Source organism: Gymnogyps californianus, chromosome 7 (assembly GCF_018139145.2).
Source record: "Gymnogyps californianus isolate 813 chromosome 7, ASM1813914v2, whole genome shotgun sequence".
Lineage (NCBI taxonomy): Eukaryota > Metazoa > Chordata > Aves > Accipitriformes > Cathartidae > Gymnogyps > Gymnogyps californianus.
The window spans coordinates 21,907,328-21,923,649 of NC_059477.1; the positions used below are offsets into that span (position 1 = coordinate 21,907,328).

A 16,322-nucleotide genomic window follows, 5' to 3' on the forward strand; every position below is an offset into this window, starting at 1 on the left:
ACCAACAGACATTAACACAACACAAGTGCTTACAACATTCTTTAAAGTTTTCACAGGCAAAAGTAGGCAGCTTTACCATGCTTTTGAGATTGATTTCCCCCATGCGGGAAGACAAGTGGTCTATACTCCTATTAACCCCTGCTAATGTTAACAGTTCTACAGATACCCTCATAAGCTGCTGAGAGAGAACACTTAGCATAGTTTCCACTATGTATGAAATATGATCAAACTTAGCTTGTGAAAAATGCATTTTTTCTGGACAGAGTTTACTACTGCAGTCTGAAACACAGACCAAGCTTGTTTGGGCTACTAATGCACAACGAGGAAAAAGGACTGAGGGAGCCATATGGGGAATATTAGAAATGCACACACAGCTCATCTTCAGCACGAAAATCCACAGAGAACAAGAATTATGTCCTTTTTTTGGAAGCTAGTTTGGTTTTTTAACTGATGGTTAATGGAAGCAAAATCTGGGGCTTCTGCGATCATAAAGCAGATTTTTTTCCCCCCCTACTCCTAAATTTAGGGAAACAAGGGATTAGGGGGAATGGATCTCAACATGACTTGCTTACACTGTGACAGGCCACAAACTACAATTCTTAAAAGCAATTCAAATATCACCATTCTTTTTGAGAACCTATATAGTCTTATAAAGATTATAAACACTTAAAAGGCCATAGTACACAAGAAAACCATGCTGGCTTTTACTCCTGCAGAAGCTCTTTCAGTTTTTTATTACTTTAAGAAAAAGGGATTCTGCATAGTGTTACAAATTATTTCAGTATTCACTGCTATAGATGAGATACTTAAAAAAAGTTTAAGATAAACAATCTATTCCAGAGGTAAACTATCTTAAAAAAACCCGAACACCAAAAAACCTCAAAACACTATAATGTAGCATCAGATTCCCTAAATATAAATTAAAAATACCATAATCCATCTTTTTTTTCCTTCACACTGTGTTATGAAAAAAACCAGAATGTCATAAGCTCCAGAAACCAGACATGACATAAGGAAATGCAGTTTACAGAACACTAAAATGAAGTTACTTTAAATACATAGGTGTTAAGCTGCCTAATTACACATCAAGGAACCAGAACGAATCAATTCCCAAAACTTTGGTTTCACAAAATCACTTCACTGGTTGTTAATTTGTATAAAAGTAAGAGCTTCACTGACTTATCAATCTCCCAGTACAAAAACTGACAATCAAGTCAGTACAGTATTAGTTCCTACATTAACAACAAAAAAAAAATCCACAAAAGAACACAGCCTACAAACCAAATGGTTTCAAAATTGTCAGACCCCAACCCTGCCAGTTCTCAAGGTAGGTATCCGGAGGAGGAAGGAGTTAATCCCTCTTCAGCTTTGCCATGAGCTGAAGCACATGCAGCATTTCAGATTCCTACAGGCTTATCTACTCAGTGAGAGGAAACAGTAATGGAACACTGAGTTCTTAAATTCTTCCTCTCCTTTGATATACCAACACTATGTTGAGTCCAATTTAGATGAGAAGCTGGTCAGGGGAACAAACTTGTCATTTTTGCACTGTATGCATTGTAGAATTATAGAACAGTATTCTATAACCAGTCTAGTCTGAACTTAGTTCTAGACCCTCACTATTGACTGGGAAAAATGTTACATAGTTAAGCAATATAAAAGAAAGAATTATGTATCATGATATCTTTAATAATCAAAATGTGGAGAAGTTCATCACAACTGACACCTCACTAGTGCAAACAGTTCTAAACTCTACTGAACGTACATCAGATTTTTTTAAATCACATGAATGACTAAGTATGCAGATCAGTGAAATACAAATAACATAATTTTTCAGTTTTCCATTTTTCCCTTGCTTTCTAAGGATACCTGATTAATACGAGAAGCTCATTTTCACTCTAGATCAAAATGCATTTATTAAAGACTATTAACAGTCTTTAGCAATGCTCTTAAGTATAGGCAATAGGCAATAATGAAAAAGTCAGACAAGTTTTGTGGGGTTTTGGTGGTGGTGGTTTTTGGGGGAGGGGAGTTCATCATTGGTTTTTTGTTGTTTTTTTCTTAAGAAAAAAACCTCTGGTTAAGCATCTTATCACTGAGTATAAGAGGACACCGATTACCGTACCTTTAGGTGTATACATTCCTTGTTGCATGGAACCTCCAGGTTCAAAAACAGGAGCTTTAAAATCAGCAACTGCTGACAAGACTGATTCAAAGCTTAAGCTTCCTGGAATAATACCACTTTTAGGATTGGGGTTTTCTGGAATGTAATGTTTGTGTTAAGGAAAGCAAAGTTAACTTAGTTGCAGGACACAGCATTTTACTTCCCTCTTGACATTTTCAGTCACTCATTTCAGAGGCTACATTTCAGCAGTGCTCTGTGTTTACCACAAGAGGTCTGTATGTTCCAGCTGCTATGGAACAGTAACTATTACTGAAGTGAATCAAAGCCTTCTAGCTAGGACATTCAACTTTTTAAAGCAAGCCAATTGCTACATGCTTGGCTCAAGAGGTTAAGTATTAAATGAGAAATAAAAACTACTATCTGCAGTGCATATAAAGTTTTTGTACTTTCCTTTATTTACTAACACTTTGGCTCTCTTCATAGCAAGAATATTTTGCATTTACAGCTAAGTGCAGAAAAAGCAAGTAAATAGCTTGGAATCCATACACACAGTAAGTAATTCTCCATCTTGGGTTGGCTATTTCTCATTTTTGGTAGCGATACTTAATTGACCTACTGACATTACCCCAAATCACAAGTAGCAATTACAAATAAGAAAACTTCTGCTTAGTGATAAGTGATTGCTTGTATAAATGATTCACTTATTTTACATAGTTAAGTGATTCACTTAAGTTGAACCGCTTTATGTGATTTGCTTATTTTACATACTTAAGTGATTGAGTTACTAGGTCGTATCGTAATAATTAATAATTCTTATTACATATTTGTAACTCTCAATCTCCTCCTTTCCTATCTTTATAAATTCCTAATATTTTTGCTCTATGCCTATCCCTGGACTGCAAGCTCTTTCGGGCAATCACCACAAGCTATTTAATTTGCCTACACAGCTTAATACACTGACAGCAGTAAAACCTGCGTATTTGTATTCAGCTGTTTGGGCACATGAACCGTATCACTGCACAGAAAGACTTCCTAGAGTTTGCTATTCTTCAGGTAAGACACTTCCCCCCCAATAACACATGCATTTCACTCTAATTTCAAAGCAGCATTCAAAATCGCTATTATTTGCATCTTCAGCTATTGATAGCAAAACCAATATAGCACAGAGTGGCTTCTTTTTATACTGGCATAAAATGAGCAAAAATCAAAAGCTCAAATCCAGATAAAGGTGACGCTTGGCTGAACTTTCTACAACGTCATTGGAAAACAGACTTTTCACCTCACACCTAAAAGACTTTTGTAGTGTTAAAAAAATAATAAAAATAAAAAGAGCAGTTAAGCATTTTGTATCAAAACTAATTTAAAACTATTACAAAGTACTGCATATTTTGTAAGAAAAACCAAAGCTGGAGCAAATGCCTTTGCTGATAAGCATATGCAAACACACCTTTACACAATTTGTTATAATTATGTAAGCTGAAAACATGTTGTTCAAGCTCCAAAATCCCACTGCTATGCAGGTACCTGTCATTCTCATTCATGCACATTAGTTAAATCTATTCCAAGGATATGAGATCCAATAATGAACTGTGTGTCCTGTCATTCATACAGAGTTGGGCTACCATTTCTGCTCTGAGGATCTCATCATCTGTCATTCCTAGAACAATAAAATTTAAAAAGCCATTAAAATAGCATGATTTTAAAACACACATTCAGCATACATTTGTCATTTAACACAAGTTAAACGACACAAACATAATATTAAGTAATGAGACAGTGCTATAAAAATACAGCAAAAAAAAGGCAGGGGGGGATGCAAATGCTATGAGACACAAAACCTCAGTCAGAAAGGACAGGTACAAACTAAAACTGCTTCCTTTCTGAAAAAGATACAGAATCTTCATGTGATCACATACACAAATCAGCCACTTCCATTAAAGCCATTTTTCTCCATTTCTCTGTATTATGACTCTTTCTAATTCATAAGGGATTAAAATTCAGTAACTGGCAAAAATGAAACCAAGTGTTGAATGCTTTAAGTTACTATATTCCTAATCAGCTTTATGGTAGCTACTAAATGTTGAATATAAATGAACAGGCATGTTATTTACATACAAGTATTCCTAAAGCAGTGATTCTTACCTAAATGTAAACGAAGACTTAACAGAAGGACCAAAAACGTTAAGGCTCCTTCCAACATGGACCTTTCATGCTCTGAATCAAGAACTGTATTTTGGTGCTGTGATGCCATTGTTAACAGATCTACCACCTTAAATCTACATAGCAAAGAGTAAAGTCAGAAACATCATTCTCCAACATTAAAACACCAATGTGAAGTGTACCGATAAATCAGGATACCATTCACAACAACCCAAAATGAATACAAAATTAAATGCATATAATGCAGTAATATGGAAGCATACATGAAAATCCTCTTATTTTTAAATTTGGATTTTTATTTAACTACCTATGGAATGTGCTATAGTAATATTTACTCCACAGGAAAACACCTTACATTTATGAACATATAAAAGCTAATGCTAATTCATCTGTTTTCAAACCCTGATTTTTTTCTATCCAGAAAAGCAGACATCCTTTCTGTGTCTCTTACTATTGCAGCTGTTTATCTCTATTTATCTACTTCTTCAGGCTAGCATATCCTAAAAGCTTGCATATGAACATGTGCAAAACTTAAAAAAACCTGTAGATGCTCAGAAAACAAATGTCTGAAGCTTCACTACTGCACTGTAAATCAAAAGCCAATCCTGTACAAAATCAAGGATATATCTTGAGATACCTCTTTTGGTAGAGCCCTTAGGTAAGTGTTAGTTTTGGCTAGGCAGAGTTGTACCACTGAAGATGTATATCAGATATGCACCTTTTCTCTCACATGGCATAAATTAGCCAATAGCTAGCACAACATTGAACAAGAGCATTCATCTTTTAACGCTACCTTTCAAAAACAGATGAAATAAAATAATCTGGGTCCAGCCTAGAGGCACAGACCTGTGGAAAGAGAATAAATTCATTTTATTTAGTAGTTTGTTTGTTTGTTTACAAGCACTGGCTTGGCTTCTCAGAAAACATAACTCACTTGCAGCAGATAAATGTCAGGATCAATCATTGAATTGCAGAAATGAGACTGGACGTAAGTCATGGCCTGTCCTTTAATTTGTAGACCATTTCTAACCCACATGTTGCTGTGAATTTCAGAAAGACTTGCCTGTTCAGGGAAAATAAAAATTTACAAACATTTCAGGGATATTCAGCCATTCAGTTTGACGTTAGCAGATCACCAATGTATTATCACACATATACATATATACACACTACACCTTCATATACAAGTATACTTTTTCATACTAATTTACTTCTGGGGAGTGAGGGATGAACAGGAACCACTGCAAGGTTATGAAACAGATACCATACTTTCATATGAGAGCATATTTCAGACAACGAAAGTGATCAAAGCCAATGAAGTGATTTATTTATGTATTTATTTATTAAAATTTTGAAAAGTACTCCAAAGATGAAGGCATCATGGTTAAAACAAAGTTAGATATAAAAGCAGTGATTATAAATACTGCTCACTACCACTTACATACAAATAAATACAAATTTGTAAATAAATAAAAAAAAAAATGTTGCAGGGTGCATCCATTCTTGAACTCATCCTCAATTTAAAATACGAAATTTTCAGATTCAGGTTTCTTCTCAACTTGCGCTTCATTGGTAGCTATTCCATGAACATGCAATTCCATGTTTTCAAAGGGCTGGTTCCTCCTACCCTTTTTGAAAGTGCTATAGTGAATATTATTATCATACTTCTCAGAGTATGATAAACTAATGCCACATATTTAATTTTGGAAATAGGAAGAAAAAAAAGAGTTTATCCTAACTACTCTGCATATTCTAGTTATTATTGTCACATATTGCTTATTTTGATATTCCACAATTAAGACATAATCCCCCTTGTTAAATACTTCTAAATATATTTAAATGACTGGAGTTAAAAGAATCAGACAGCAACTTTTTTTTTTGTATATTTCTACATCTGCATCAAAGTCAGAAGTCTGCCCGTACCTGAATCTGAAGTGGGTGAATCATTAGTTTCATCAGCATCTCCTGATCTGGCAAGATAGTATCCAGATCTAGTTCTTGGCATTTGACAGCCTAGAAACAAAAGCAAGCACATGCTGTACTGAACACACTCAACAGGGAATTTCCATCTTCTGTGTGACTAAAACATGTGCTTACCTTACTCAAAAACATGGCAAAGTAACGGTGCAGTGGCAAATGAAAAGTAACTTGGTTAGGAGCTGGCTGCAAGTAAAATAAAGATATTTTAATATCATCTATTAAAAAAGCAAACCTACAAATGTCTTTGTCACAACCACTAAGAACAGTATCTTGCATGTCTTTATTTGATGGACTTACTTTCCACTAACCTAGTATCGCTTCATTCCCCCGCACTTTCCGATGATTCAGAAATTTCCCTTATTCAGATCGCCGTAGTTAATCTCTTACTAAGCCTCCAGTTGCTAATGACACTCTGAACTGATTGAGAGTATTGCTTGCTAAGGTGGTAAAGCTGCTCCCCACTACCATATCAGAAGAGGACATCTGTTTTGCCATTGCTTCAGCTCTTCGTTCAGCAGAACAGTAGTACATTGATGGCACTGCTTTTAAGACTCACACAGCTTAAGCTTGCACCAGCAAATCTAAATCATCAAGACTCTACAAATAAAGGATCCTAGGACATAATATTCCAACTATTAACTACAAACTCTAATTTCAGCAAGGCAATCCTTTTTCAATCAGTACCCAGAACGATGATTTAATTTAAGGGCGGAGGGGCGGGGGGAAGTGTATCACCTTTGAAGTTTAATCAGATTTTCACAGTACTTTGCTTAAATTCACTAAGGATATTTACCTCATCTACAAAGTTGATAGCATCAAACCAGTCCTGAAGTGCTTCAAGGCAGTATCTGACAACATTTCGTGTGTATTCCTGTGTTTCCTGCAGTAAGAGAAACCAGTGTACTACACGAAGCAAAACAGTGTTAAGTGTCACTGTTTTCCTACTATCAATAAATATCATTTTTTCAAGAACAGTTTTACAGTACGTAATTTATGCCTTCATCATATGGAAATTATTAAGTATTAGGACGGTTTCATTGTTACTCTAAGAGATGATCATTTCAATAGTGAGAATTAAGGTACCTTCAGAATGGTCAGCTGGTCCTAGTGCCTACTGTTGTTCAATTTATCCATTTATTTTTACCAAAAATTTAGATATGTAAGCATAAAAATGTCTTTCCACACAATCAAAAGGAATGGCTAATGTCCTTTAAGTTTTATCTACGGAAAAGTCTTTACAGTTTGCTAACGCAACGCACCTGAAATGCAATGATAACACAATACTGCATAGATTTTAACGATAAACAAACCTTGTTATGATTGTATGATATAACTCTATAACAATGCCCTAAAACTATAATATATTTCAGATTAAATCACGTATTTCAAGACTAGAGCTGTACATTGCCCTCCAGGAGCAAAGCAGTGATGTGCAAGAAAGGAAGGCGGGAGGGGAGCTAAACCAAATTGCTCTGTGATCAGCGGAACTTACAAAGCCCCATTTCTTAACTGACTTTTCCTTTAATCTTCCCTTCCCCCGAAACAGACTCCAGACCTGCCTCACACTCTTAGGAGATCTATGACACACTTCTCATGCAAAAGCCAGCAGTGCTTTGGCCAGCCAGAAGCTGTGCAAGTGCCGACTCGCTCAGTCAGACACCTTTCCTCATGAGGAAATACAACAGCCACACTCCCATCCTGCTGCTCCACCCTCTATGGTGGCCAGGCTCTGCCAGCTTTCCCTCTCCTGTGCGACGCAAGCTGGAATCTCTTCCCACCCATCAGGTTTCACTACACAAGTACAACAATTAAGCGATGAGATTTCTAGAACTCTTTCAGATTTACTGAGAACAACCAAAGGGCTCAAACATGGGTATGAAAACATGACTGACATGCCGACAGGCAGAACAAGAAATCATACAGGCCTTAAACAAAAGGCAGACCTTCCCATCCCTAAGCTAAAAAGAAAGGAATACTTCAAAAAGCCAGAAGTTGTAATTCAGTTTTCAAAAGACAATTTAGACTCATAAATTGATATATTCATAATGTAGCAGTATAACTTACATCATAGAAAGGCTTTTGCAACTGCCTGATTTAAACTGTTTTAAAATTGCATGGTATGCGCGCGCACGCACGTTTTTTCAGTGTGCAGTTCATTTCAGGTATTACTGTCTCATGGACACTATTACATATCTGAATACATTAATTTAAAAGATAAGTATTTATTTCATAAAAAATAACCAATAAAAAGTATTCCTATAAGCTGATGGATTCCATTTTTACTATAACTTAATATAATTTACAGTCTAGCAAATAGTACCAACTCTTTGCTCTAGTTAGGAGACCATGAGATGTCAGAACCTAAGAGGCTTTCACCTGAGTTTGTCAGTAAAACAACACAAAACCATAAATTACTCCATCCCCCATCATAATGAAGTGTCTATTTGCAGACATAATCAACATTCTAATCACATTAGGGACAACTTATGTGTCTCCTTTCCTACTGAACAAAGGCAGAATGACTCAGAGACATTTATCAAGTTCTTCATCAGATTAGAAGTTATTCTATATGTACAGTCATATGGAATGACTGTACACATCCCAAACTTATAGTCCCAGTTCTGAAGACAATAAATTAGGTACAAGGAGGAGTTCTATACTCACTATACACAGAATCCGAGTTGATCACAGTTTTATATATTTGTCAGACAAAGACAGCAAAACCCAAGTCTTTGCAAACACAAAACAGACAGACTTTTCAGACTTGAGAACTCTAGAATAAATCATGAATAAAACCAAGAATAACGACAGAGAAATGTTATCCTTACCCTAACTTTGCAGTGTGACAGAAGACCCCACATTGGCTGGGCACAGGCTTCCAGCTCAGCAGCAAAGGCAGCATAGTATGTCTGAGATTCAAACTCCACATGCTCATTTAGTTCTCGTTTATTTAAATTCATACCTTCAAAGATTTAAGAAGAGTTATACAACCAAACATTTAACTAGGGCTAAGTGGAATGCAGTATTTTTAGTGTTATGCATTCACACACCTATTAAGACAAAAAACCACAAAGTGTAACAATCTATCTTATCTAGCAGCAGAATAATAGATAAAATATGAGAACAAGCATCAAAGTTTGAACAGAAATAGACCAGAAAAGAACAATAGCTCTAGATTGGCTAGTAACTGCAGTCCTTGCTGTTCAGGTGACGTTAACATGGACAGCAGCCCTTCTACTTTGAACCTCACTTAGTCAATGAGAACATTTGGATGGAAAATATCTGGTCCTCTTTCTAGGCAGAACATCTATCAGTATTGAAAAGTTCACAATTTTTAAATATTTTTTTAAATAAAAGTTTATTCACAGCAACACTTAGAAAAAGATCCAGATTTATCAGATTAATTTACCCAATATTTAAATTTAGAACTTCACCAGTAAAACACTTATACCATAAGTTATGATTTGTACTTTAAGTACAACCTGAGAATTCTGGCACCACGAATCTCAGTCAAGTGTGATGCAATTGCTCTTTAACTAGTCCCCACAAGACAAAGATCCATTAGATCATTTTCAGATCTACTTGTTTTCTAGAATATACTGTTCCCTTCCAGGAATACAGACTTATGAGAATACTAATGAATTAAGTATTTACATACAGCAGCATAAGAATTTTGCTACTGTGAACATTAAGCTGTCTTAACATCCTTGGATTAGTACTGATTATAAAAGTCACATACCTTGAAAGAATGATACAAAATTCATCCATGTTACCAGAAGACCATGATCTTCCAAAAATTTCTTTGCCACACTTTGGTGTGAAAGTATGTTTATAAAATCACTAACCAGGGGCCAGTAAGTATTATTCTTCAGTAGTGCTTCCCCACAATTCACTACAACATGTAAACTATTTTCTTCATCTAGATTTAAAAAAGAAAAAAGAAAAAAAAGTAATACTTTTTTGTCTTCTTGTTGTAATTTTTAAATAAAGTTACAAGATAATGCAAAAATAAAAATTAGCATTTACTGTAATGTTGCGATCACACACACAGCGAAAACTGCAGAACAGAAGAAGGGTTATTTTGTGGTACCTGAGGCTGTTTTCTCATCATGGACTCATCAACATAGATCCCACTCAGTAGGACACCCACATACTTTGAAAAGCAGTGCATTAGTAAAACCATCACAGCTATGCCTTTTTTGAATACTCTCAAGAAGTATAAAAAGACCAAACAATACAATTTCTATTATGAACATCTGAAATCTATTTTGAATTTGACACACTTCCAGCAAGCAAGCTACCTTACAGCATGCAAACAGGAATCTGGTGATCAAAACCTACACTGGCATGTTGAGTCTGAGAAGGACAGCAGCAAAAAGCATTTCCACTGAATCTGGGACAGAGAGAGGGTTTATGCAGCCTTCCTGAGACTAGGACAGGAGAAGGTTCCCAAAAGAGGGGGAGAAGAAATTGGGGGGTGGGGTGTAGAAGTCTCCTCCCCAAATCACAGAAGTACATCCTCTACAGCTGTCAAATAAATCTCTTTATTTGATCTTCATAAGAGGGACCCCTGCAAAGACCAGAAGGGAAACAGGATTGGTCCTGGATTCACAATCCAAGGGAAATAACTTCCAGCACCCATCTGTCAGTTGCTATTTTATTTCAAGCGAACAGAAGAAAGAAAATCTTGCACCTGATGATCAGGCTTGGGGGTGGCTTTTGTCCAGTTCAAATGCACTGAAGGACCCTTGTTACCCTTTACACAGTGAAAGGGTCATAAGCAGTATGGCACAGCCACAGCTAAAAAGACACTGTTATTAAGAGACTCCAGTCTCTGGCTGATGAGGCACATTTGTATCTGGAGTGGTTCCCTTTGGTATATATGTAAGCTTTTTTCCTCCCCTTTGTTGTAACTACTGCAGAAAATACTTTTTTTCTTTTTACTCTGAGGTTGTTTATTTTGTTGGTTTATTGGTACCAGGAAAAAAAAATTACTCTCTTGCCTGTTACATCAACACGTTTCTAACTTGAAGTCATACAATATTTTGATCTTGACAAGTTTTACTTCCCAAGAACACAGCACAATCAGAAAGATGAATCACATTTCATCCTGAAAAATATGCTGCTGGAGTTGCGCACAAATATGAACAGATACCTTCTTGTTACCATAAGGTAATATAGAGCTCCATTTCTTAAGACTGACTCCTATCTATTACACTGAAGCACTGGAAGGAACAGGAAGCCAGAAGTGCTCTGCAGAGCGTCTCAAACTTCTCTGCCACAATTGATCAAATACTCTTTAATCTCTCTCTTGTTATCTGGTACATCTGTGAAGAAAAGAAACTAGGTCTTGATGCTCAGCTGCCTGGTTCCCATGTGCTCACACAGCCCATGCAAGAACAGGATAACATCTCAGCTGGCTCTGCCGGAACCCGCTGAAGGACTTTGCAAAGAGCCAAGTTACATCTTGCTGATTCTCTGCCCCAGTATAGATTAGGCAAACCCGGAGTTACTCCAAATTGGACATGGCATTGCCTCTTATTCAGAATACTCTACAAGCCAGGGTTAATATAAAGTCAGTCAAAGGAAAAGAGGTTGTTTTTTTTTAAAGGATGAACCATTACCAAAACCTTTTCCCTGGGGGTATAAATTCTTCTTGCATGAAAAGTTCAGTAGGAGGAAAGTGCTGATAGAGAGGAAAAAATTTTCTAAGAGCATAGCGACACAAATCTTCCTAGGAAGCCAGTTTTATCATCCACACCCATATTTCACCTCCTCATCCTTTCACACCATGTGTGAGAGAGGTAAGCTGAACTAGTAACACTTTTGAAGCTGGTATCAACACAGCTCCTAAGTCAACTCCGTTTCAGGAACACAGTTTGTCACTTGGCATCCACAAATACCCCTAATGAACTGTATACTTTTAATAGGTGTCAGCTGTCCAAAAGACAATTAGGATCTGTGAGCAATGCAAACTGAATGTGCCACAGCCGATACAATTCCTGCTCCATGTTCTCCTTGCTCCTCTCCAACATATTTTCTCCATCTATCCACTGGCTAGATTTGTAAACTTTGTCTCATTCAGATACTAAACGACCTACTTGTTTGCACTAGCTGCACAAACAGAATTCTTCTCACTTTATCCCACTAGCACAGACTTCTAACAGACTTCTCACTGTTTCCACCATCATAAGAGATACCTTGAACTAAACACAAGATAGAAGCCCACAGAACTGCAAAAGAAGGCCAATGAGAATATGAGAGGGAAAAACCCCAACGAAGTATTTTATTAAAATTTTTCTGTCAATTTACAGTATGCCCAGCCCCTCATATATAAAGCAGCGAGGCGGAAATGTTGTGAAAACTTTGAAAAGCACCGGACAGATTCCATGATGGAGTCTTAGCTAAGACAAATCACTGGTGCTGGGGAAAGGAAACAGGTAACTTCATGTCTTGGGATAGCTGCTCCAGGAGTAAGTCTTTTCTCACAAATCTATCACAAATATATCTGATGTTATTTAACTTACCAGCTCCAGGTAATAATTAATTACCAGGAAGTTTCTTCAGAGAATGTCTAATCACAGTCACAGCCTTTTTCTGTTTGGCTGCAAATTCTGATCCATTACAGAACCTTACCACCACGCTAGCAACATCCCATACTGACCAACAAGTAAAAACAACTACTTAAAAGTAGTTTTAAATGACATTCCACCAATATGGCATTAGTTTAGCAAAAGTCACTTGATATACAAACTGTTAAAGAGAAAGATTCAACATTTTTCTTTGAATACTGTAAAGCAATCTATGTAGGTCAGCAGAAAAATTTCTCATGTTGAAGTGCAGCTGAATGAGGGCACTCTTTACAGCTAGATGACTGAGGATTATTTCCCATTTCAGTATAGTCATTCTGTATTAGGCTATACATAGAGTGGACTCAGAGACAAAGGATACTTCAGACAAGAAAAATTACGATTTCATGCAGAAGTTGACGGTACTTATTTGGCAGCAGCAGTCAGCCTATGTAGACAGTACTTTCAAATTCAAACTAGGATAAAGAGGGCTGAGAGGTCTGCAGTCTGTTAGGTACATGAAAGCGTGAAAAACAGAAGTCAGCAAGATTCATTGTGCCACCATTTTCAGATAAGGACAAGTAAAACAACAAGGGTAGAAATAGGACAGCTGTTTTCACTAGAAAAGTTACACAGTGTACACTAGTTCAAATTCAAATTGCCGCTCTGTCAACCAAAAGCTTGATCAAATGATTATATTTACGAAGTATTAAATCATTCTCCTCTAATTATATCAAGTTTTATTAAGGCAATCACAGGTGAGAAAAATTTAAAAAATTTTAAATACTTCAAATAGCTTGTGAAATACTTTGAAAATATTTTGAAAATTAATGAAGCTCTTAATTTGCATACAAAATTGCTCATTCAAATGAGCTTCACAAATAGTGTTTATGCACTTTACCCAACAAATGAAGCACCTGCAAGATAATACTCTTTATTATAAACTATATAACGTTCCTACAAAAGAAAATCCTACAAACCAAAGGATAAAACATCAGTATCACTGATAAATATCTTTACATTTCTAGGAAATTTTGAGACTCAGCCTCTACTATATATTGCTAGATCCTGTGCAGTTTTGGGAAGGAGTTGGGGGGTGGATTGACTACCAAAGAGATTAAATTTCCTATATACTCAATTTATTATCCATGGAAACAAGCAAACAAACAAACAAATCAACCTACCTTGCAATTCACTTTTAATAAGGCAACTTTCCATCATATATAACAGAACAGTGACCATAATATCCAGCAGCTGACATTCTTCTGTTACTTGGCGTGCTAGTTCTTCATTGCTGAACAACTGAACACTGATATGCACAATTCTATTAGACATTGTGTCTGATTCATGGCTTTTCTTCAGTGTTTTCATAATAAAAGCATAGTGCTGAACAAAAGTTTTGGTAAATGCAATCTGCAAATTATAAAGAAATTCTGATGTTAAAAAGCACCATACAAAAATTACAGCTTTCTTTCATTTCAAGTATTCCTTTACAGAAGTACAATCAACATATACTAGGAAACACCAGTTGCCATGACAAACCAAAACTGATGGTCTAACTATCCCATGTCTAGTTTCTAGAAACTGGCCACATGAAAAGACCTATCTACAGAGAGGGGTAACTTATGCCTCCAATTTTATTACCTTATACCAAAATCTAATCTTCTCATTCTATACTTTCCACACGAAAAAAAAATCCAGAAATGTTGAAACAAGGAATATAAGATCTGAGCATACCTGTGAAAGCAGTGAAGTTCTAATAACGAATTTGTCCTAAATTTTTTACATCCTAAAACACGGACTAATGTCCCAAAATGATAACTATGAACGATGAGATTAGTGGTGCCTAATAAAGCTGCCTTAACTTATCACTTGCACTCGTCTACCCATGGAGTAAGGTTTTCATTCATCTGTCAAGGATGACATTTCAACACTGAATTTCATCTGCTATCATAACATCCTATATTTTTTTAATAAATCTTTAGCGCTTTCTCCTAAATAATTATAGTTATTAGCAACCTTTGCTATTCTTCACACAACTGCTTGGGTTTTTTTAAAGCAGATCGGTATTTAAATGTATCGATACATATACATATAAATCTTAGTACAATTTCTTGTCCCACTCCATTAGCCTCAAATTGCATTGTAAACCAACCTTCTGCACTGCATATACATGTGTGCATATCCACCAGCTCTGAAATAACTTCTCACTTAGTACTTTAAGTTCTGAATTAACACCATCTGGACTTCCTTGGCTTAATAAGAAGAGATAATACAAGCTGTGTAGTGATGAAAATTTTCAGCTCAAAGTCTAAAATCCCCTGTCTATTCCTTCTGGAAGTATTAATCTTTCATAAGCATAAAATTAGAAATTTTAAAACCACCCTCAGGCAGCTGTGTTTTCACCAGACTGTATACAAATCACTACTTCATTTTACCTGCCTCAGACTCACCGCTCCCATATTTTTATTATGGCACTACCATGTTATTCTCATTTAGAAAATATTTCCAAAAATATCATAATGCCATAATGCTGCTGCTGGGCACAAAGACTGCTTCTTCCAGCAAATATCCTCAAAAATAAAGTTGCTCATGCAAAGAAATGGACCAGGCTGGGCATGGGGATGTCACTGCAACACTGCTTAACTTGCCTTCCTTTAGCTGGTTCACAATGATGGAAACCTGTATAATAATTGAAAGTGTCTCCTACATACAGCACCCAGCACAATGGTAATTGTTTTCAGCTAAAGCCTTTTTGGAACAACGTATTCACAATACTTGCGCGGAGTTAATACAGTATCATTCTGGTATTCCAAGGCAGAACAACCTATCATATAATTTCCTTTAATTTAAAGCTTGATACAACTTTAATCACTGGCAATGACACTTTATAACAAACATCAAGACGTTTGCACTATCAATGTTAAGCCTCAAACACAAATGATGCACCTGATATTTTAAGAAGTTAGTATATTAATGCTGCTAGTAAAAAAAGTATACTTTATTTATATATTACTTCTCCACATTGTATTATGTTTAAATAGGATTCTCAGGTTCTGTGATGTAGGAACTATGTTTTACTTGTTTTACACAGCACTCTCAATTCAAGTTGATTGCAAAACCATGGTCCTCCTCTCAGGACAAATTTTGGATTTATTTATTTATTTATTTTAAATCAGCATGCATCAAAACTTCTTGTGCCTCACCCATATACGATAACGAATTTCTGAAAGTACTGTAGATTCACTATCAATACAGTGTAATGATAGAGATTCTGTAATACACTTAAAGAAAGAAAAGACATCAGCTTTACTCCTACATTCACTTGGAAGTTAAACAAACAAATACAACCCTTTCCAATTTTGAGAGGAAGAAACTATACTCATTTTCAGAAGTTAAAATGCTGAAATACTGTGGTAAACTGCAGTCTGTATATAAAAACAGCCACAGTAGGTCAAATCAGTCCATCCAGCTCAGTATCCTGTCTT

At 36.0% G+C, this 16,322-nt stretch overlaps 1 protein-coding gene across 1 annotated transcript in view; it reads right to left on the reverse strand.

Moving 5' to 3' along the window:
* Positions 1–16,322, reverse strand: part of UBR3 (ubiquitin protein ligase E3 component n-recognin 3) — a 119,258-nt gene that overhangs the window by 73,217 nt on the left and 29,719 nt on the right. The window contains 11 exon segments of the mRNA XM_050899578.1: positions 2,126–2,267; positions 3,697–3,782; positions 4,268–4,401; positions 5,079–5,131; positions 5,220–5,348; positions 6,209–6,298; positions 6,383–6,448; positions 7,059–7,145; positions 9,094–9,227; positions 10,005–10,184; positions 14,019–14,247. Coding sequence (XP_050755535.1) covers positions 2,126–2,267; positions 3,697–3,782; positions 4,268–4,401; positions 5,079–5,131; positions 5,220–5,348; positions 6,209–6,298; positions 6,383–6,448; positions 7,059–7,145; positions 9,094–9,227; positions 10,005–10,184; positions 14,019–14,247 — 1,330 coding nt within the window.